The sequence below is a fragment of the Nicotiana tomentosiformis genome, chromosome 5, assembly GCF_000390325.3.
Source record: "Nicotiana tomentosiformis chromosome 5, ASM39032v3, whole genome shotgun sequence".
Lineage (NCBI taxonomy): Eukaryota > Viridiplantae > Streptophyta > Magnoliopsida > Solanales > Solanaceae > Nicotiana > Nicotiana tomentosiformis.
Genome location: NC_090816.1, coordinates 22,743,623 through 22,765,751, shown reverse-complemented (window position 1 = coordinate 22,765,751; position 22,129 = coordinate 22,743,623). Strand labels below are relative to the sequence as shown.

Here is a 22,129-nt window from a genome sequence, read left to right as displayed (position 1 = left end):
CGAGCTGGTGATGACGGCTTCGGTGGACCTTGGAGTTCATGACCCCTGGCGAAGTTATTCCTCCACCTGTCGCTCAACAGCTCTTTGAAGTGTCCTTGCTGCAACATGTTCACAACCTCTTGCCTTACGGCAATGCAATCTTCTGTCTTGTGTCTGTGTTCTTGGTGGAATTCGCACAGACCGTCGAACTTTCTGGTGCTTGGGTCGGAACTCATCTTTGGTGGCCACTTCACCTTCATTCCAAGTTTCTTAAGGCATAGACTATTTTTGTAGGTGACACACAAAAATTATGGGTAGATAACAAGGGGGCATACCACTCTCATTCCTATGAGTCCCCATTTTCTGCCTAGATGGGCCATCATGATAGCGGAGGGCAGGAAGGGACAGGGGCCCTGACGTATGGCTGATGTCGTTCCCTGTTTCGCCGTGAAACTGGGTGATCCCTCCTTATGTTATCTCTTTGTTCTCTCCTTGGCTCGTCTTGTACTTAGATGAGTCGTCAACTTGAGGTCATCATTGTCTGCTCGGACTTCAGTGCAGTAAGCATTATGGATATCTTCCTAAGTGGTCGGGGTGCTTCATCGGTCGGCTCAGCAAAGTGCGTAATACTATGTGCCCCTGCTTATCTCATAAAATTTTCAAGTACATGCAAAGATCACACTTATCTAAATAATAGTCAAAGCAAATTGGTCACGAATTCCTGAATTAGTTATTGAATTATTCCATTGCTATCTTCCACACAGAGACGTTAGTTGCAAAAGAGAGACAAAAAATCAAGTCACGCCAAACAAGTGATTTGCAACCAATCAAGAAACGAGCGAACCGAAAATGTTCAAGCAAATATATATCGGCATAATTTGATTTAACAGTTGCAATAAATAAAAATGGTATAATTAGAATTTTACGGTGTATATTAATTCAGCTATTAATACCAATTTTTCATAGATGTCGTACACCAAAAAAATAGACTATAATTTTTCCAATACAAATGATATAAAATAGTTAATTTCATATTCATAATACTAAAATATTATCTTTTCAATTATAATTTCAATATCAATATTGTTAACTGTAATAATATTTCATATCATAAATAAAATCGTATTGCTAAAAGAACAGCCATATGAAGCGCAGAGTAACGCGTAGTATCTATATAATTACGGTAATATAACAGTAAGGTGCCACGTCTCTTAATATTTATCTATTTCCTCATTTTTGTTGGTATTTTAAAACTATTAATTCATCAGTTCCGTTATAAAAATTTTAAAAAATAAAATAAAAAACCTCAAAATTCACTATAAGGAGTCGTTTGGTTCAGTTAAACAAATCACAAAAGACGCTTATGTGTCGTGTTAAAAGAAAACTCTAAAGTTGTCTTCCTTTCTTCATCTTCTTTCACTCATTTTTCTCCGTCTTTTTCGGATCCTAAATCAGGTCATCAGTAATCTGGGCCAGGCGGAAATCCACTAGTTGCAAAAAAATTCTTTTCTTTTGTTCTTTTTTGATTTTTTGTGTTAATAACGAAAACGATCTTCAAAAGTGGTAAAATTTCTCGTTATTATATATATAATTGGGATTATTATTGTTGGTGTTAAATTTTATAACATTCTCCCTATTTGTCAGATTATAATTCAATTTGATTCTTCGTTTTTTTGTTTCCAGTTGTTGCTCTGCTCCAAGTTCAGGTTCTCACCGCCAGGTAATGGAGATTATTTGCTCATTGTTTCTAATTTCTTACCACTGAATTTAGATAGTTTTGTTTTTGGTGTTTTTTGTTATCATTATTTTTGCTTTAGAGTTTGTGTTTCTTTTGTAAGTAATCACATAACGGGGCGGAGCTAGAAGCCGGCTACGGGATCGGCGAAACCCATTAGCTTTTGTTCAAACGGTACATTTTGTGTTAAGAATTTTATTAAATATGTACAAATATTAAATTTAAAATTCAGTTATTAGCACTTAAGTCGTCGTTCTAAGATTCAGAACTCATAAAGTTGAAATTCTGGCTCCGCATCTGAAAATATTTTGTAATGGATGCATGATAAGCAGGGGCGGATGCACGTGGAACAAAGCAATGTCACGTGACACCGCTTCATCGGAAAATTATACTAGATGTATGTAGTAATACGGTGAGGAAATAATAAGATAAAGGAAATGACAATATATTGTTGCTTAGCACACTGGTTAAGTTCCTAATTTTGCTCTAAGAGGTTCGAACCTCAACTAGATCATCTTTTTGGCAAATATTTGAGAGAGCCTCTATTGTCAAAAATTGTAGATAGGTAGAACTGAACTCACGACCTCTTCTAACATAAACCTCAAAAAACTCCAATGGACTAAGGCCAGGGCGACTCAAGCTCATATGTGGCCTAAAGCCAAAGTTTAATATGAGGCCTAAATTTTTTTTAAAAGATTATAATATATATTTTTATTTGAAGTCTATTCTTCTAACTTTTTGAGATGCAAAGTTGTTAATAATTTTTTTATAATCGATTTCTTCCAATAATTCCTTTTCAATTGATATTATAGCCAACCCATTTAATCTTTCTTGAGATATTATTTATCTTAACTAAGATTTATCAATTTTAATTTTGAAAAACTTGTTATCACTTAGGAAACTGTTATTAAAACTAATAACACTATTCTATAAGCAATATAAACATTTGAAAAAGAATCAAGCCGTTTTATTTGATTGAGTGTATAGTATCTTCTATTTGTACTATTTTTTCTTGTCAAATCACACGTTAGAAAATATTTTCATACTACCCATTTTTAAGTAAGCCAAATGATTACTTTATTTACATATCTAGAAAATTTTCTTTTGTTTTATATGAAAAAGTCTGCTTTTGTACTAAAAACTCTAAATTTTATTTTATTTAAATTATTATATACCAATTATTTCTAAAAAATGGGGCCCCCCAAATTTGGGGGCCTTAGGCACACGCCTTATTAGACAAGGCATTAGAGCCGGCCCTGACTAAGGCTATTTCTTCTTAGGTAATGTGATAATTAATATTATTTATTCTCCACTCTTCTGTAAATATTGACACCGCTTACGAAAAATCATGCGTATGCCCCTGGTGATAAGAGTCAAGAGTGTTGTTAAGAACATGAATTGTACAATGGTTAATCTTTTTCAAAAGTCAAAACTATAGCTTTCTTTTTTAGTACAGGAAAAAGGGCTTTTGAAAGTGAATTCCAGAAATTTTTTTCGCTTTTTTGCTTTAGTCCAAGAGTGTTAAAATACAACTCCACTTATTTTGATTCTTTTCTCCAAAATGAAGAGATCCAAAGCAATTAGGACCGATTGGCAGTTTTGAGGCAAGTCGTGACGGGATCAAGACTGTTAATATTTTCTAGAAAGCCTATGAGTTATTATGGATTTCTGATATTTGTGTTTGTTTCGTCACTTAGAATGTGAATGGGCAGGTAATTTAGGGAAAACATGTTTAGACGATCCTGACCTGCCGGTTGAAAATTTTTGTGGGTTTCAGATGAGTCCTTTTTCTTGGATAAAAGGTCGTCCATATAGAGCATGGGCCAAAGATCTTATGAATATTCGGCTATTTTTGCATTTACTGATTGATGTGGTTACTTCTCTCTATCTGTAGATCCTTCTAACTTTTTGCATACCAGGATGTTCTTGATCATGCACTTCCTTGGTAACCATCTTTTATAAGATTCTCTTTTACCAAAAGGGCTATGCAAATGAACTTACTTAGAGTTTGTCGTGTCATCTCTTATCTTTATTTTCATCCGTTTTATGATGTCTAATTTGTAATTTATCCACTTAAAAAAAGATGACGCTTAATTGGTGTCCTTATCGTACCCAATTGAAATTCTCTTGCTTTGGTGTTTTGCTATTATTTCATATCTTGTTACACTTTCATTTGTATAGGTTATATTTAATGAGCTCTGCAAGATATTAGACTGTGGGAAGCCTTCCTTTACACCAAACAAAAGGAAAAACTAGTGATGATGTGTTTGTAGATTTATAGAGGTGCGTTCATTCAAATTTCTACTTTAGGTTTATTTTATATTTTAACGTGCTAATACATGAGCAATCTTTGTTGGTTTGCAAGTTGAATTTGTTGAAGTTTCTAATTTATGATTGTGTTTTATAGTATTTTAGCGAGTTAATATAAATATTATTGCTGCTCGAAGGTAAACAACGGTTGCATTACTTTTTGCACCTTTTGTGAGTTACACGAAGGAAACTTCATTGAAAGGTAGTTGTATCAAAGATACAACTTCCTATGAGACATCTTTTTTGAGTTCCAGTTGTTGCATCTTCATTTGTTACATTTAAGGTATTTCTTAGACTAAAATTTATGTTAAGGAGTCGATATTGAAAGGCATGTGAATCGATAGAGGAAGCATTCATCATACAGAGTTAGGAGTTTTGTGTGCCGTTTTAGATTTTCATAAATTTTCGTAATGATCTTCTGGAATCAAGAAGTTGAAGAGTAGTTACGGGTGTAAGCATTTGTCGTTCCTTTTTTCATATTTGTGAGAATTTCGTGTTTAATTTGGATCTTTTTTCATCATGTGAAAATTGTAATTATGCATTGCTCCTGTTCTTTATTATTATAATTATCTTGAGCTCTCGTGGTGACTTTCGTGGTGATTTTCGGGTGCTTTTTCTTTCTATCTTAATTAGTGTCCGTGGGTACATTATTTCAGTAGTTTACCCTTTGCTTTTGAATTTCTCTTCAGGATGTGAATAGTGGGATCGATCTCTCATTCTTGCTACTTATCCCATTCAAAAGTGTGAGGAAGATAGCAATGGAATTGAAGACAACAATTCAATAACTAATTCAGGAATTCGTGACCAATTTGCTTTGACTATTATTTAGATAAGTGTGATCTTTGCATGTACTTGAAAATTTTTTGAGATAAGCAGGGGCACATAGTATTACGCACTTTGGGCGAAATGCCACCATCCTCCAACCTCTACTCCAAAATTTCATCAATAAGACAAAGACAAAGACAAAACCCCAACCACCCTCAAACCCCCTTATTCTCTACAAGTTTTTCATGCATGAATGAATAGCCCAGTTTGTTGACTCAAATCAAAGAAACCTAGTAGGAATCTATCTCTCTGTTTGTGATAGGAGAGTTTATTTCTCTTTTTCTCTGCATGTAGACATAGATTGTGTCTACATGCAGAGAAAGTATGGAAGGACAAAACCAGATATTGATCAACAGAATCAAGGGAAACTTAAGAAGGCCTTCATGGGCATCTCTGCTGCTTCTATTCACAGTCATCGCTCTAATTAGCCTCCTACAGATCAACAGGGAATATTCAATCAGCTTGTTGATCCCCTTGGATTTCGGATTAATCTCGGGCTCTCGGTCCGGCCCTCAGATGAGCAGCAGCTGCTCTGACTTCTTCAAGCAGGTACCGGCAAGGAAGGTGGTGAAGTCGATCAGGGATTTCGGCGGGATTGGGGATGGCAAAACCTCAAACACGGATGCATTTCAACGGGCCATGGAATTTATGGCACGTTTCACGGATAGTGGTGGGTCCCAGCTAGTTGTTCCCAAAGGCAGGTGGCTTACGGGAAGTTTCAATCTCACTAGCAATTTCACCCTCTTCCTCGAACAAGGCGCTAGCATCTTGGGCTCTCAGGTCATTCTACTTCTTCTACTAATCTCTTTTAATACTTCTCAATCTTCTCTTTATTTTTCCCATTTACTACGTAGTGCCAGGGTCAAAACTCTGGAGTACTTCAAAAAAAATTAGATTAAAATTTACTCATTTGAAAATTACTCATATGATGATTCAAAATATTTGAAAAGAGTTTGAGAAATTGGTAATCAAAGAAAAAACCTGTTTTACTTTCCAAATGGTAATACTGTTTATGGAACAGAGGGAGGTATCTGTTATTAATCTGTGCATCCATGTTGTGATGTGCTCTAATAAATAGCTCAAAGTTTTACTTTTTATATGTTCATTACATCTTCGTTTTACTCATCTATCACTACTACTCCTAATATAAAAACCATGTAGAAAATATTACTCCACTACTTGATGGTGGATTTTAACTATCTTTTGGGGTGGGAAAGAGGAATCTTGGTGTTTCTTACTGCCAGAAAGTGGTTGGAGGGATATTCCCAAATTTTGTTTTGCTACTTTCTTTTAATTAACTGGGATAAAAGATGGTGAATTTCAGTACTATAATGGGGTGAGTAAAGTGGACAAAGAACATACAGGGAAGAAAATTACTTTCCAGCATAAAGATGTAACTGTTACCTTAAGACTGCAAAAGAAGGGATTGGATTCTTTGTAGAGCAAATTATGTTGGGATTAACAAAGAAATTATCTTGCCCATTTTAATCAATTAAATAGATGTTTGCCAGTGTCTGTCTATTTGGTAGTATCAATAAAGCTAAGTGTTAATTTTACAATTTCTGTCCAGTGGATCTGATCCCCAAGTGCTGGCCTAGATCCAGTTACTAGTCAAAGAACTCGTGTTATTTTATCCCCTGATGACTAAGGGCAGCCCCTCCTTTGTTTAATTTAGGGTCTAAGGTCTTACTTTGTCTCACATGGCATTCCAGTCCAAACACATGTTTATTTTACTACTCTTTTCTTTCTTTGGGAAGGTGAAAGTTACTGTGGTTTTCTTGTATAGTTTCATATTTCACAAAATTCTGAATTTCTTTTCTGTTTGTTAAAAGGATCCAAAGGAATGGCCATTAATCAATGCTCTGCCTTCATATGGAAGAGGGAGAGAAAGGCTGGGAGCGAGACATATTAGCCTCATCCATGGAAATGGTCTCACCAATGTTGTAATTACAGGTAATTAATTACCCCATACGTTCACAAGTCATTATTGATCTTGCTAAGTAAGTAACAACTTGATAGTTGTGCTTAAAACTTATAAAGGATACTGTAATGACAAAATATGTATTGATTAAAAGCACTCAAGATGTTCAGCATTAATAATTAACTGTTTGTTTTAGTACCTTGTAGAAAAGATTTTAGTGCTCGTCTTTATCGACAACAAAAATTAAAACATAATAATCTGTGGTGCTTGCTTTTTTTGCTGATGTCCTTTAATTGAAAATATATAGGTTCTGAGATTTAAAGTATTCATTTCGCAGCTGGAAATGCTTAGCCTCAATTTTCTTTCTGCCGACACTATAGGCAACGTACACATCTACAGGAATGTGTGTTTAGAATATAGTGTGCTAAACTAAACATGCTAGGAGGGACCATAACAAAAGGTGGAATTCTATTCTAGTGTTGAAGTTCCTTGAATATTATGTCTGTAAGGTCTAATACGTTGGAAAGTTCAAGTTGTTAAGATTTGTTGCATTTTGGTTTTTAGGCATGTGATGGTGACAGAATGTAGAGAACCTAACTCTAGTTCCTACTGGGTTGTTACATTGGAACTGCTACTCTAACATGTAATTAGTTGATAGATTATGTCAATTGAGGATTTAGTGTTGAAGCTGATAGTCAGAATTAGTGAATGAGAACACAAAGAAATAGAATGGAAAAGGGGGAATAACTAAGAAAATAGACGCCAAGATGATTATTATCCATGTTTTCATTTGGATCATGACGAAATCATAAATGTTTAGATGGATGTTAACCGTTAAGGTTAGCTAGTACCTGTCAAGAACTCTAGCTCCACTTGAAGCAACAACAACTTCAGAGTGTATTGAATTACACGATGTATAACTAGTAACTTATTTTTAGGATTAGAAATATCTGCCCATGCTCGAAATTCTAAGGCATTTGTTTTTAAATCGGTATAAGCTCTTTAAACTGATCCTTGGTATTCTTAGAGGTGATAACATGGAGAAGGGATTCAGATTTTGTTTCAAGTGTTTCCTACACCCCCCCCCCCCTACCTGTGTTAGAGCTGCTAACATGCGACTTAAAAGATTGAGTAGAGTTATTGAAGAATATATATATGCTCAAATTTGCCAGTAAACAATGTGTCATATGCATTAAATGCTGAAGGTCCTTTGCTGGATAATTTTGGTGGATCAACACAATTTGGAATATGGTGCTTAGATTAAAGATCTCAACACAAAAGCCACAAAAGTAGTCTCCACTCTCCAAAAGTAGTCGAAAGATTTGTTTAGGGGATAAATTGATTCAATAATTACTTTATTTGTCACATTTAGAATTTTCTTCTATTTTCTTATGTTAGCAGAAAACTTAATCCTTAGAATTAGAAATAGAAGTTTTGCTTTCATTCATTTCTTTCATATGACGATTGTGTACACACTTGCAAACAATGACCATTCTACTACTAAGGATATAAATTGAATATTAAGTACTATTGCCTCATAAATAATGGTAGCTAAACTTTTTAACCACTTCACCTGTATCGTAATTTGTTAACCTGCTCATAGTATATAGTTTTAGAAGTAAGAGTTCTATTAGTCTACTAACTTAAAAGACAGACTCTAATGAGTTTGCAATATTATATGCCTTTATAGTTATATTTATCTCAGTGATCATTCCTTTCTTTTCCTTTTGATAAGTTCATCTCAGTGATCATTGTTTCCTGCTATTCCCCTATTTCCTTTCTTCAATTTTCTCAGCTTAATTTCAGGGGAAAATGGAACTGTAGATGGTCAGGGAAAGATGTGGTGGGAGCTTTGGTGGAATAGAACACTGGTCCACACCAGAGGCCATCTCGTTGAGCTGATTAACTCCCAGAACATCCTGATCCATAATCTTACATTCCTCAACTCCCCGTTTTGGACAATTCATCCTGTCTATTGCAGGTCCCTACTCTCTTGATAATTGCTTTATCAAATTTTGGATGATACTACTTGCCTCTACTTGTTTGGTTCCCGGTCTTTAGGCAGCTAATGAATGGAGAAGTAATTAGTTTTACTCGTGGAAATTGCTACTCATTGCTGCATAGTATTTTCTGAAAAGTTGATATTATGATTCAATTAATCAATCAAATAACTAGACGTCTATAATTAACCAGTATATTTAAAGGATCCATTGTTGCCAAAGTAATCCTTCTTGCTAGTCTTGAATGTTGAGGGCAAGAAAGAATCTTTAAAGATGTAGAGTTCTATCATAAAACTTTGTTAAATAAACATGTTCTCTCCTCCTTTCATTGGCTTTCCAGTTTCCTCAAGATAACTACTTTTATTCACCAAATTATCCCATATTAGCTGGTAAAGTGACACTTGATGTTGCATTTGCTTCAGGAATATTGTAATCAGAAATATGACTATTTTGGCTCCTTGGAATGCCCCTAACACAGATGGCATAGACCCAGGTATATCCTCTGTATGTAATACTTGAAATTTGCCACTAGGAGAAAGAAGAATGATCTTGAAATTTCTATATTGTAGTTTATCTCCTGTACTCTAAATTTTTAGCTAACTAGAACGGAGGGAAGAATAATCACCTCTGTTTCATTCCCACTTTCGATTTGAACCAGAGAAACTTATATCTCCTTCCATCTTACCAATGGTATCTCAGGCATACAGAGTTGCCCACTCTATTTTATACCTTATGTCAAACTAGATTGTCTGATTAAGAGTATTAACAACTTTTTATTTTATTCGCATAATTGTTTTGTTAGCAGACTCCAGCGTGAATGTGTGCATCGAAGATTGTTACATCGAAAGTGGTGATGACCTTGTAGCAGTGAAAAGTGGTTGGGACCAGTACGGCGTGAAAATGGCTCGCCCAAGCTCAAATGTCATTGTAAGGAGAGTGACTGGCACAACTCCAACATGTTCAGGAGTTGGTATTGGCAGTGAGATGTCTGGAGGTGTTTCTAATGTCATCATAGAAGACTTATATGTTAGAGATTCAGCAGCTGGCGTGCGGATTAAAACTGATAGAGGAAGAGGTGGATACATTACCAACATTACGATAAATAACATGAAAATGGAAAGAGTGAAAGTGCCGATTAGGTTTAGCAGGGGAGCGAATGACCACCCCGACGAGAGATGGGATCCGAAAGCAGTACCTAAAGTAAGAGGTATTCGTATCAGTAACGTGGTCAGTCTGGAATCAAAGAGACCGCCCTTGCTAGAGGGCATTGAGGAAGCACCATTTTTGGACATACACATGGAAAACATAAGTATATTTGGGCTAGCCCCAACTATGAGGTGGAACTGTGAATTTATCTCTGGTTCTAGCTGCAGTATTTTCCCTGCACCCTGTTCCCAATTGCTGAAGAATGAATCCACATTTCAGTGTTCAATTCATTAGACTTGGTGTTCCTTTGGTCATTTTATACGAGTTATACTTTGGCAAAATTCAAAATGTGAACTTTTATCCCTTGAAACTTGAAAGTAGTCATATTCTGGTTTTAGAGTTTTAGGTAAGGTGACCTCTCATACATATACCACGCCAAATAGGAAACTGGTGAAAGTCCTTTCTTTTTACTGTGGTTTTCACAGTCTCAATTTTCTTCAGACTAGATTGAGCTACATTATTGTACCTTAGGAAAGCTTTTACACATTTTTTATACCACGCCAAATAGGAAACTGGTGAAAGAAAGTCCTTTCTTTTTTACTGTGGTTTTCAGTTTCAATTTTCTTCAGACTAGATTGAGCTACATTATTGTACCTTATGAAAGTTTTTACACACATTTTTTATTGACCAATTGAATAAAAATTTACTCTCAATGCTAGAATAGCTTGGCATGCTAGAATAAAAAATAAAGGATATTATATTATGTACAGAAATGCTCATAGTTTCAAATATATGTTGTCTTTAAAATGAAACATGCATGATAGAACGTACGAACTACACAAATTAATGTAATGGTATGAAATTGGTGAAAATTATTCACTCTCTGTAAAATTTGGGACCAAGGTTAAGTTGAGTTGGACTAAAAGCATGAAAATTGCGATCGCGAAAAGCTGGTATCCTTAGACAGCCTAAGAAACTTTTAAACTGCTAATTCACCTTTTAGTAACTAGAAATGGACTAGCTTATTCATTAACATTAGAGATCTTTCTTGCATTCAATCACTTGTCAAGGTCGATGAAAAAAGTGAATTCATCAGATGCTCTTTATGAATGTCAATCAAGTAGCGCAAGTAAATTGCTCTCGATTGTTAATCACTTGATTCAGTAAAATTTACAAACTATATGATAGAAAAGAAATATATCAATCCCAAGGATCTGACGTAATTTAAGATCTCCAAGCTTTGATCAATAGACGTATTCTCTTCCTTGAGGTTTTGGATTATTTTAAACAGAATTCATTATAATTTTTTTTTAAAATTATTTGTTCGATTCCTTTCTTTTTTTCTTTGCATTCTTTTTAATTAGTAGTTCTAGTAAAGAGTTAATTTCAGGTATGGTTACTGAAATTTATCTGTTATAGTAGTAAAGTTTTTTTTTTTTAATCAATATTAAGTAACTGAATTTGTACGCACTATAACAATAAATTAAGTAACTAAACTTTACATACTATAATAATAAATTACAAAACTATTTTACCTTATTAAAACTAAATTTTACTCGCCATAATAGTAAAGTCATTAAACTTTACCCAATAAAATTGTAAAATCACTTTGATGACCAGGTTTTGTCGTTATAGTGACCGGTAATGTTTATTGGCTTTACTATTATCTATATTATATTAAAAGCACGAAGACCCTTAGCAAAATGTTGTTAGCCTTTTTTACCCATTGTAAGTGGATTTTAAGTTGGATAATATTGTAAATATCAATAAAGTATTTTTGGGAGAAAAAATGGAACTAACGTATGACAAAAAAAAGGAGAAAGAAGAAGAGAATAAGTGAAAAACAACTTCTTCAATTAATATCCATCACAAAATATTATATTAAAAGCACGAAGACTCTTAGCAAAATGTTGTTCGCATTTTTTACCCATTGTAAGTGGATTTTAAGTTGGATAAAATTGTAAATATCAATAAAGTATTTTTGGGAGAAAAAAATGAAACTAACGTATGACAAAAAAAAAGGAGAAAGAAGAAGAGAATAAGTGAAAAACAACTTCTTCAATTAATATCCATCACAAAATGTGATTTTCCTAGGTTAAAAAAGGAAAATAGAACTTAAAGGAGAATAAGTAGGAAACATTTAATATCCTTATTAAAGAAAAGTCAAATTTTCGGTGGGTTCAAAAGGAAAACATTTAAGAGAATAAATAGAAAACTTATTATTGGGCATTAGAAATGTATACCAATTTTCATGACTCTAGGGTTTAGTTTCTGCGTCGGTTAAAAATTTTATTATTGCTTTAAGAGTTAATTTTGTTGTCTGTCTTTCATTTTTGATTGTTGCTTTAACTTGGAAAGACTCTTGCTTTGAATTCTATTTTATGTTCTTTTTAGTTTGCCCTATGCGAAGTTTGATATTTTTATTAGGGTTGTTTAAGTGTTAACCGTTGATTGTGATTCAAACTCCTTTATTACTTATTAGTGCTTTTGCTTCGGTTTATCATCTCTTTTTATGTTCTTAATTTGGTATTGTCTAACTTTTGTGCTTTCTTTGTCCCAATTTAAATTGCCGGTTCTAGATCATAGAAGCTTTTGGATCCTTTGAATTAACACAACAAAGTATATCGAGGTAAATTATTATTTATTTTGTTCCTCATCGAATGAGATATGAATTATGCTGCATGTGAGTCCCTTAATTTTTTTTTATTTTTTCATTTTATAGAATATTATTGTAACCTTTGGCAGTTTTTCTTAGTTTAATTTGTTGTTACTTTTGTTTTTAATTCTTCTATAGGATTTTGGAAGAGATATTTTCCGTTTAAATCTTTTTCTTTTCACCATCCAATTCAATTTTTTAGGATAAAAGATTATGTTGGTTAATACTTTGGGTTAAAAGAGGGTTTATGTTTTAAAAAATATCTAAAAACTAACGTCGCATCAATATGAAATTTTGCTACTAATATTCAAGTTTTCTTTCTTAGCAATAACTCCTATCAAAATCTTTAAGGCTAACGTTTTTTTCTTTTTTATTCCCGATCCAGTTTAATTTTCTTTTATGAATCACACTTAATTTTTACACAAAAATAATAAATTTTATTACATATAATTTAGTACACCATCTTTTATATGAAACAAAAAATACAGCATAAAAAATATATTTATAGAATAATGAAGGTGACAAACATCTCTTAGATTAAAATTGTGATTGATTGTCTATAAATGAAGTCAATCTGTTTAGAAAAAAGATTACTAACTTTTACTTACATCTAAAGTAATTATTCTCTAATTTCTTTCTTTTTTTCTTTAAATTTTATTTTAAAACTCAAATATACTATTTAATATTATAGTTGAATAATTTTAAAATTTATATATTCATTAAATTAAGGTTCGCGCGCAAAGCGCGTACCCAAAGACTAGCTATATTAAAAGGACGAAGCCTCTTAGCGAAATGGTGTTTGCCTTTTTTATCCTTCGTAAATGCATTTTAAGTTGGACAAAATTGTAAATATAAATAAAATTTATTTTTACAAAATTAAAAATTGAGTATGGCAAAAAAGAAAAAAGAAGAGAACAAGTGAGAAACTCCTTTTTCAATTAATATATCCCTAACAAACATGATTGTCGTTGGTTTAAAAAGGAAAAAAGAATCAAAAATTTTAATATTTAATATACCCTATTAAAGTCAAGTCAAAATTATCGTAGGTTCAAATAGAAAAAATAAGAAGAGATAATAAGCAGGAAACTATTATTTGATATCATCCATTAACCTAATTCGTATTTTGGTGAAGTTCTTAAATTAGAATTTCAAAACCAAAATTACAAATCTCTTAATTTTATGTGTGAATATTGAAACTGGGAAGCAAGAATGATAATTTTTGAATTTGGAGTGATAGAAATTATCAAACTAAAATAAGTTTATTATTGAATATATATCAACAGATGATTGAAAATTTTTATGTGGTGATTTTTTTTTTATTGAGTAAGTACACAAGATCAACATTTATCATTTTCACAAACATATACTTTTATTTTATAAATCAAATGTAATATTTTAATATGATATTTATATATTATTTTAATATTTTTTTCCATTGAGATAGTGTACACGCGCAACGCGCGTATCATAAGACTAGTAATAAAAAAGTTCGACTACTTCGGTGCGATAAAAAATAATTTTGTGACTTTATTTTTATGATGAATAAAGTGGAGTGACCATACATAAAATTAACCACTCATTAAAATGCATCAGAATGAAAATTCCCATGAATCAAGTATTAGAGTACTGTTGAATTCAATTAATATACAATATCGCATTCAGTATTTAGTATTTTCATTTGCACAAACTACACCAAATTTACGTTGTAATTAATTCAGTCCTTTTTGTTTTCTCTATAAATAATTAAATTTGAAAAAGATAAAATTGGACTCTATCAACCGCCTACCAACTACTATTTTCTGTATTTATAATTTATGATGGTTATAGAATTCTCACCGCGTTAGTTCATCACTGCATCCTTAACTTAATCAATTTTGTTATGTTGAAGTCTAATACAGTTTGAGAAGTATTTATATTCTTTCAAAGATTGAACTTTATCAATTGATCGTGTACAAAAAATAAAATAAAAATAGAATTGACTTTATGAATTCTCTATAATAAAAATAATGTTATGGTGATGGTTATATATAATTTTCTTTTAAAAATCTCTGAACGACGGTTGGATGGGGAGGGTCCTTTTAAGTAGATGACTCGTCGGGCTGTTGGAGCAGGACTTCTTTGGAAAAAAGAACTTGAATAAGTTTATTTTTCTGAAGGAGTCGTCATTTTCTATCATGAACGCTATGTCATTTTCAATCCCGACGTATTTCGGATGCTTGAAGGCCCCGCTGACACGAAATGATTTAGAAAGATTCTTCTTTGTCGGTGGTGATCAAACATAGCCAAGGTTCTATAAAGCCCATGCTCGTCGTTACATTGACATACAAAACCTAACTAAAAGATTCATAGTAAATCCCGAATGTATTATAAGTGTATGATCGATATTACTCAATTGCTTCCATTGCGTTTTGGTTTTCAGCTGAATAATTGTTTAAAATATTGTAATTCTTTTGAGACAATTTTATCTGTTAATTTACTTTGTATCGTTTCAGTTTTAGTAAGGTGAAGTACACAAATAGCCTCAAAGCAGATCTTAATGAAATGACACCTAGCCACTTTAAAGGGTTGCTATTTAGGATTTAGCTAATGTATCCTGAATTTCAGTTTTTCAACTTATTTTTCTAGGACAAAAATATCTCGCATTATCCTGAAATTAAGATTCTTAGTTTAGACTTTTTAGACAAAATTACTGTAACGACCCGACTTGTCGTTTTAAGAATTTACGACCCTTTCAACGACTTAAGGTCCCGGACAACTTCATAATATGTATTATGACCCGTGGGTGTGATCGAGTTTGATTTTCGGAAGATTTAGAATTTAATTGAAAGAGAAATTCTCATTTAAAGCTTAAATGGAAAGAGTTGACCAAAGAGTTGACTTTTGAGCAAACGATCTCGGAATAGAATTTTGATGATATCAATAGTTTCGTATAGTGATTTTGGACCTAGGCGCGTGTTCGGATTTGAATTTGGAAGTCCGTAGGACAATTCGACGCATTTTGGCAAAAGTTGGAAAATAGACGATTTTCGGAAAGTTCGATGGAAGGTTGAATTTTTGATAACGAGGTAGGAATCCGATTCTGAAAATTGAAATAGGTCTGTTATGTCGCTTATAACTTGTATGCAAAATTTGAGATTAATCGGACTTGTTTCGATAGGTTTCGGCATCGAATGTTGAAGTTGAAAATTTCATAATAGACTAAAGTTTCATGTGAGTTCACACAAGACCTAACTTCAAATGAGCATACCTCTCTTAATATGAAGAGTTATATGGTGTGTTACCTATCAAAAGAAAGGTCTATGTGTCTAGTTTCCAACGCTTCAAACCGTTCGTCATTTGAATACTCCTACAAGAAGTTATGATCAAATTACCAAAGGCTGGAAAGAATGCGACTATGCGACCAATTATGCGATCGCAGAAGTAGTTATGCGACCGCAAAATGGTCGCAAACCTGTCCAGTGAAGGCCATTTCTGGGCATCGATTTTTGCGGTGCATTTTGCGGCCCGCATACCCATTCTTCGGTCCTTTATGCGACCGCAGACCTAAATTCGGAGGGTTAATTTTTCTATTTTCATAACCCAACCTCATTTTGATAAATAGGCTTTGGGGCTTATTTTGGGATGTTTTTCTGAGGGTCTTAGAGAGAGGTAAGAGCATTTTAGAGAGAGAAGGAGGGAACCTAACATTCTAATCATCCAATCTTCAAGAATCAAGGAAGCTAATTACAAGATCTTCATCAAAGAGGTAAGATTCAACCCCTAGTCTTCAATTTCGAGTTTGGGGTAAAAGATTGGTGATTGGGAGTATGATTCTTGGGTGTAAGAGTATTATGTATATATGCTTATACCAATAAGGTTTGTGGGAAAATTGTTGAGATCAAATAAGTAAAGATTGAATTTTGGAATGAAGGAAATCTTGTAAAAGAACCTTGTAACCAAATTTGCACACCGAGTGTTTGGTAAAATGCTCAAATGAGCTGAAACCATGAAAATCTTCCTAATTATGGTTCACTTTTGTTATGCTTCTAAATAGATTGAAGTTGCTAGAATTTTTGGAACCTCGTAGTAATGTAAGGAAGGCTCAAGAAAGATCGGAGTCGTCCGGAGGTCAATTCAAGCAAGAAGGCGATTTTGGAATATCGGCCTAACTTCAAAAAGGTAAGTGTCTTGCTTAACCTCGAGTGGGGGAATTTCCCCTTAGGCATTGAGTCTTATGTGCAAATTGTATAATTGAAAATTATGTATGCGAGGTGATGAGTACGTACTTGATTTATAGGTGCGAATTTCATTGATTAAAAATCTTTAGATGCCCTTATATATTAAATTAAAAATTATTGGCACTTATTAAATCCTCTATTTGTCATACCTAGATCCTTATTTGTTGAAATTATTTCTATATGATGATTTGGTGTGATTGCCACCTTGAATTTATGTGAAATATATTTTGTTAAGATTTTGTACACATTATGGTCGAGCCATGGGCTCCTTATTGTGGAAAATGATGTATTGTAAATTTCGGTGGCAAGTTGTGAGATGTGAGCACTTGATGTGCAGTTGTTAAAATTATATTTACTTTGGGACTAAGGAACGGTATTCCGGGAGATCCCCCTGCCCTGCACATTTACTTTGGGACTACGGAACGGTATTCTGGTAGATTCCCCTGCACATTTACTTTGGGACTACGGAACGGTATTTCGGGAGATTCCCTTGCACATTTACTTTGGGACTACGGAACGGTATTCCGATAGATTTCCCTGCATATTTACTTTGGGACTACAGAACGGTATTTCGGGAGATTCTCCTGCATATTTACTTTGGGACTACGGAATGGTATTCCAGGAGATTCCCCTGCACATTTACTTTGGGACTACGGAATGGTATTCCAGGAGATTCCCCTGCACATTTATTTTGGGACTACGGAACGGTATTTCGGGAGATCCCTTTCCTCTCTTGCATATTTACTTTTGGGACTACGAGGCGGTACTCGGGGAGTGCCCTTTTGTTGATATTTTCTATGGATGCACTTGCCTTTGGTTATTTTATTTTTTCGTAATTTGTAAATTCTTGTATTTTTCGTGATGTATTATTTGACTTAATATTAAGTATTTTGTATTTCTTGATGTATTGTGTTGACCTTGACTTTTTCGTACAAGACTTTGAGGATTTGTATTTTTCGATTGTACTTATTTTTTATGATTGAGTTGTTTTAAATAAAAGAAAAATTTCTAGTATGTTTAATATAATAAATTCTATATCCAAATCAATAGTTTAGCTGATGCTTTATTTTAATGGAAATATTATTTTTTCTCACTCAAACGATTTCTAAAATAAAGTTATCTTTTTGTTGATTTCTTACTTGATTTAAAGATTTTTAACATTACTTTATTGAAAATAAATTTATCATGTGGATCTTATATACATTGATATTTTGGTACGTGAGTTGTCCGTGAAGTTATGAAAATAATATGGGTATGAGGTGCCGGAGAAAAATATGATGATTTTATTATTGACACGTGAGTTGTCGGTGTGATGGTGATAGAAATATGGGCACGAGGTGCCGTAGAAAATATTAAAGTGGGTTGAGACCTGTAATTTTTATGATTGTAAAATGAGTTGTCACATGGTGAATTTTACTTGAAAATATATTTATTGAAAAGAATTATATTTGAAAGATAATTATTCAAAAGAAGTATATTCGAAAGATATTTATCCTAAAGAATAATATGTGAAGGATTTATATTTGAAGGACTTGACTTGTTGATTGTACTTGTGTTCCTTATTCGCCTGAGTAATAATTATGATGTTCTTATTGCCTTGTTGTTATATCACTGGTTGAGTTTGTTGTTATCATTGCTAGTTGTTTTCCAGTACTATTGTATACTACTATATTGTACAGGTTATTTGACTAGTGAGTGTCTTGACTGTACCTCGTCTCTACTCCACTGATGTTAGTCTTGATACTTACTGGGTACTGACCGTGGTGTACTCATACTACACTTCTGCATATTTTTGTGCAGAGCTAGGTATTGGAGGTATCGAACCTGGACAGAGTTAGAGTGTGATCGCAAGGATTCAAGGTAGAGCTGCTTGGTCGTCGCAGTCCCTTGGAGTCAGTTCATTTCATTGTACTGTTAATTTTTAATCAAACAGTATTGAGTATTAGATCATTGAGATCATTTCATGTATTATGTTAGAGTTCGTGACTCAGTACTACCAGTCTTGGGAGGTTGTTATAATTATTTCTATTGTTGGTTTCGTTTATAAAAAAACAAAAATGGCTTCGAAATGTAATAAAAATCGGCTTACCTAGTCTTAGAGACTAGGTGCCATCACGACGCTTGTGGTGGGATTTTGGGTCGTGACAATTACACCGATTAATCCCTAAATAATAGCCCTAAGAATGTTAGTTTGTGCATTTTTCCCATTTTTTTTCTCCGCTTCCCTATGGACAAATCTTCAAACTTACAAGTGTTGCCTCATGCTTATCCTACGGAAGCACTTTTAACTTTTGATATTAAAGTTCTACTCATAGCCTATAGGACAGGCAAGACTTAAAAATTAAAGATCACCCCAAAAGTGTTATATTTAGCACATCATCATCATCATCAACAATAACAACAACTAAGTGTATTCCTACAAGTGGGGTATTGAGAGGGTCACATGTACGCAACCTTACCCCTACCCTTGACGAGCATAGAGGTTGTTTCTGATAGACCCTCAGCTAAAGAAAAGATGAAAGAAGCACTGATATCAAGTAATAACAGTACAAGATATTTAGAAAACTAAGACTAAGATAGTAAGATACAAGATGAAAGAAGTATTGATAGCAACTAATACAATATAAGATATGTAGTAATAGTCATCTAAGGGTAAAATAATACCATACTAACACTAATACCACTGAAACTAGAAGACAAGGGAAATACTCGACTACCTACTAGCCTTCTACCCTAATCTTCAACCTCCACACTCTCATATCATGGGTCATGTCCTCGGTTAGCTCAAATTGCGCCATGTCCCGCGTGATCACCTCTCCCAAGACTTCTTTGGCCTACCTCTACCCCCTCTTCCCTCTCAAGGACAACATCTCACACCTTCTGACTTGGGCATATGTGCTTCTCCTTTTAACATGCCCGAACCATCGAAGCCTCGCCTCTCGCATCTTATCCTCCACGGGGGTCACTCCCACATTGTCCCTAATAATTTCATTCCTAATTCTATATAATTTAATATACCCACACATCCATCTCAACATCCTCATTTCAGCAACTTTCATCTTCTGGACATGAGAGTTCTTGACGGTTGAAATTAAAAAATAGTCAGTTTTATAAGTGGTAATTGAAAAATTGCTACAGTTTCAAAAGAAATCAAAAGTTAGCCACTTTTCATGTAAAGATAAATCTGAACGAAAATACTGTTCAAAATCCGAAAAATATTCTAGTATAATATATTGGAGTTCGAATTTTTTACATGTGAACTTCCAACATAATATACAGGTCCAACATAATATGCTGAAAATTCATACACAGGTGCTTCAATCTCCAGTATATTATGCTGGAACTTTCCGTATTGCAGTAAAATAGTGACTATTTCTCAATGACTGTACAAACGCTGGCTATTTCTCAATTACCAGTCCAAAAAATGGCTAGCTCGTGCTATTTTTACGTTCTTGACTGGCCAACACTCTGCCCCATATAACATAATCGTTCTAACCAAACTAATTCGGCCCAATTAGTATGGACTTTTAGCCCACTTCTCCACCTACATCCATATTCGTAATTTATTTCTTTTTTCTTTTTTTATTCCCTCAAATACATACACGTGTTTCTACTTTCTATAGTTCTCTCCTCTTTTCCATTTCTGGATTTCTCTTTTAAAAAGTATATTTCTAGAACTCTCCTGACTATCCGCGAATCATCTATTTATAAATAATTGTTGATTGTTATAAAATATAACTCAAAGTAATAATATGGAATAAGAAAAAACAAGCTAAGAGATATATGGAGAAAGATAGAAGAGATTCTTATCTCTTCTTCAAATGTGTGTATTTTTCTATCTATTACAAGGCCTTTATATAGGCATGAAAAGTGAAGAAAATATGTCATTAAACATAGAAAATATGTCATTAAGCATTTGAGATGAAGATCATGGAGGAAGAGTAGACATCCACCATAATTCGATATTTCTTATAACACTCCCCCTTGGATGTCCATAGATAATGTGTCTCGTTAAAACCTTATTAGGAAAAATAATTCTAGTGAAGGAAAAAGAGTACACATGTTTAGGAATATACTTTTTGGTTTTCTCATTAAAAATCTTGCAAGAAAAACTCAGTGGGACAAAATCTTGTAAGGAAAAAAGAGTACACCGCGTATTAACTCCCCCTGATGAGAGCATCAATTCACATCCTTGAGCCTTCGCATCCCAATCTTGTATACTAGTTTCTTAAAGGTTGACGTTGGTAGAGATTTGGTGAATAAATCAGCCATATTATCACTTGAACGGATCTGTTGCACATTGATATCACCATGCTTTTGAAGATCATGTGTGAAAAATAACTTTGGTGAAATGTGTTTTGTTTTATCTCCTTTTATGAATCCCCCATTTAATTGAGTTATGCATTCTGCATTGTCTTCATACAAAATTGTGGGTAGTTTGTCACACTTCAAACCATATTTGTCTCGAATTAGGTGTATTACAGACCTCAACCATACACATTCTCGACTTGCTTCATGAATAGCAATTATCTCAGCATGATTAGATGAAGTAGCCACGATTGATTGCTTAGTCGATCGCCAAGATATTGCAGTACCTCCACATGTAAACACATAGCATGTTTGAGATCGAGCTTTATGTGGGTCAGATAAATACCCAGCATCGGCATAACCAACAAGATCGGGACAGTAATCATTGCCATGAAATAAGCTCATATCGGTAGTCCCTTTTAGATACCGCAATATGTGTTTGATTCCATTCCAATGTCTCCTTGTAGGAACAGAGCTATATCTTGCTAAGACATTAACTGAAAAAGTTATGTCATGCCTTGTAGTATTAGCAAGATACATTAGTGCACCAATTGCACTAAGATATGGTACTTCAGGACCAAGAACCTCTTCATTCTTTTCTTGAGGTCGGAACGGGTCCTTATTCACATCAAATGATCGAACAACCATCGGAGTACTTAATGGATGTGCTCCATCCATGTAAAACCGTTTTAATACCTTTTCTATGTAGGCAGATTGATGAACAAAAATCTCATTTGCCAAATGTTCAATTTGCAAACCGAGACATAATTTTGTCTTTCTGAGATCTTTCATCTCGAATTCCTTCTTTAAATAATCAATTGCATTTTGGAGTTCTGTAGGAGTTCCAATAAGGTTTATGTCATCAACATATACGGCAAGTACAACAAACTTTGATGTTGTTTTCTTTATAAAAACACATGGACAAATGGCATCATTTATATAACCTTCCTTTAATAAATATTCACTAAGGCGGTTATACCACATTCTTCTTGATTGCTTTAGACCATATAAAGATCTTTGCAATTTGATTGA

The 22,129-nt window shown here is 33.7% G+C and overlaps 1 protein-coding gene across 3 annotated transcripts; it reads left to right on the top strand.

Annotated features, from left to right (window-relative positions):
- Positions 1-1,331: 1,331 nt before the first annotated feature.
- LOC104106837 (probable polygalacturonase) lies at positions 1,332-10,637 on the top strand. Of its 3 annotated transcripts, none has more exons than XR_011415969.1 (9): positions 1,332-1,542; positions 1,663-1,699; positions 3,896-3,997; positions 4,714-5,629; positions 6,682-6,802; positions 8,577-8,751; positions 9,193-9,263; positions 9,576-10,372; positions 10,503-10,637. XR_011415969.1 is itself a non-coding variant. In XM_009615480.4 (9 exons), exons 5-9 carry the CDS (start codon positions 5,174-5,176, stop codon positions 10,208-10,210), a joined length of 1,458 nt encoding a protein of 485 aa, XP_009613775.1. In that variant the 5' UTR covers positions 1,332-1,542; positions 1,663-1,699; positions 1,818-1,888; positions 3,896-3,997; positions 4,714-5,173; the 3' UTR covers positions 10,211-10,637. The 3 variants fall into 3 exon arrangements, 2 of the variants coding, with proteins under 2 accessions (XP_009613775.1, XP_009613774.1); XM_009615480.4 differs by adding an exon at positions 1,818-1,888 and having other exon boundaries at positions 9,576-10,637; XM_009615479.4 differs by having other exon boundaries at positions 9,576-10,637.
- Positions 10,638-22,129: the final 11,492 nt, after the last annotated feature.

Bases quoted from the DNA above. Each gene is read 5' to 3' on its own strand.
- LOC104106837 (XM_009615479.4), top strand. From the start codon at position 5,174: ATGGAAGGACAAAACCAGATATTGATCAACAGAATCAAGGGAAACTTA. The intron at 5,630-6,681 runs GTCATTCTACTT...GTTTGTTAAAAG, and splicing joins CTAGCATCTTGGGCTCTCAG to GATCCAAAGGAATGGCCATT. The intron at 6,803-8,576 runs GTAATTAATTAC...GCTTAATTTCAG, and splicing joins CACCAATGTTGTAATTACAG to GGGAAAATGGAACTGTAGAT.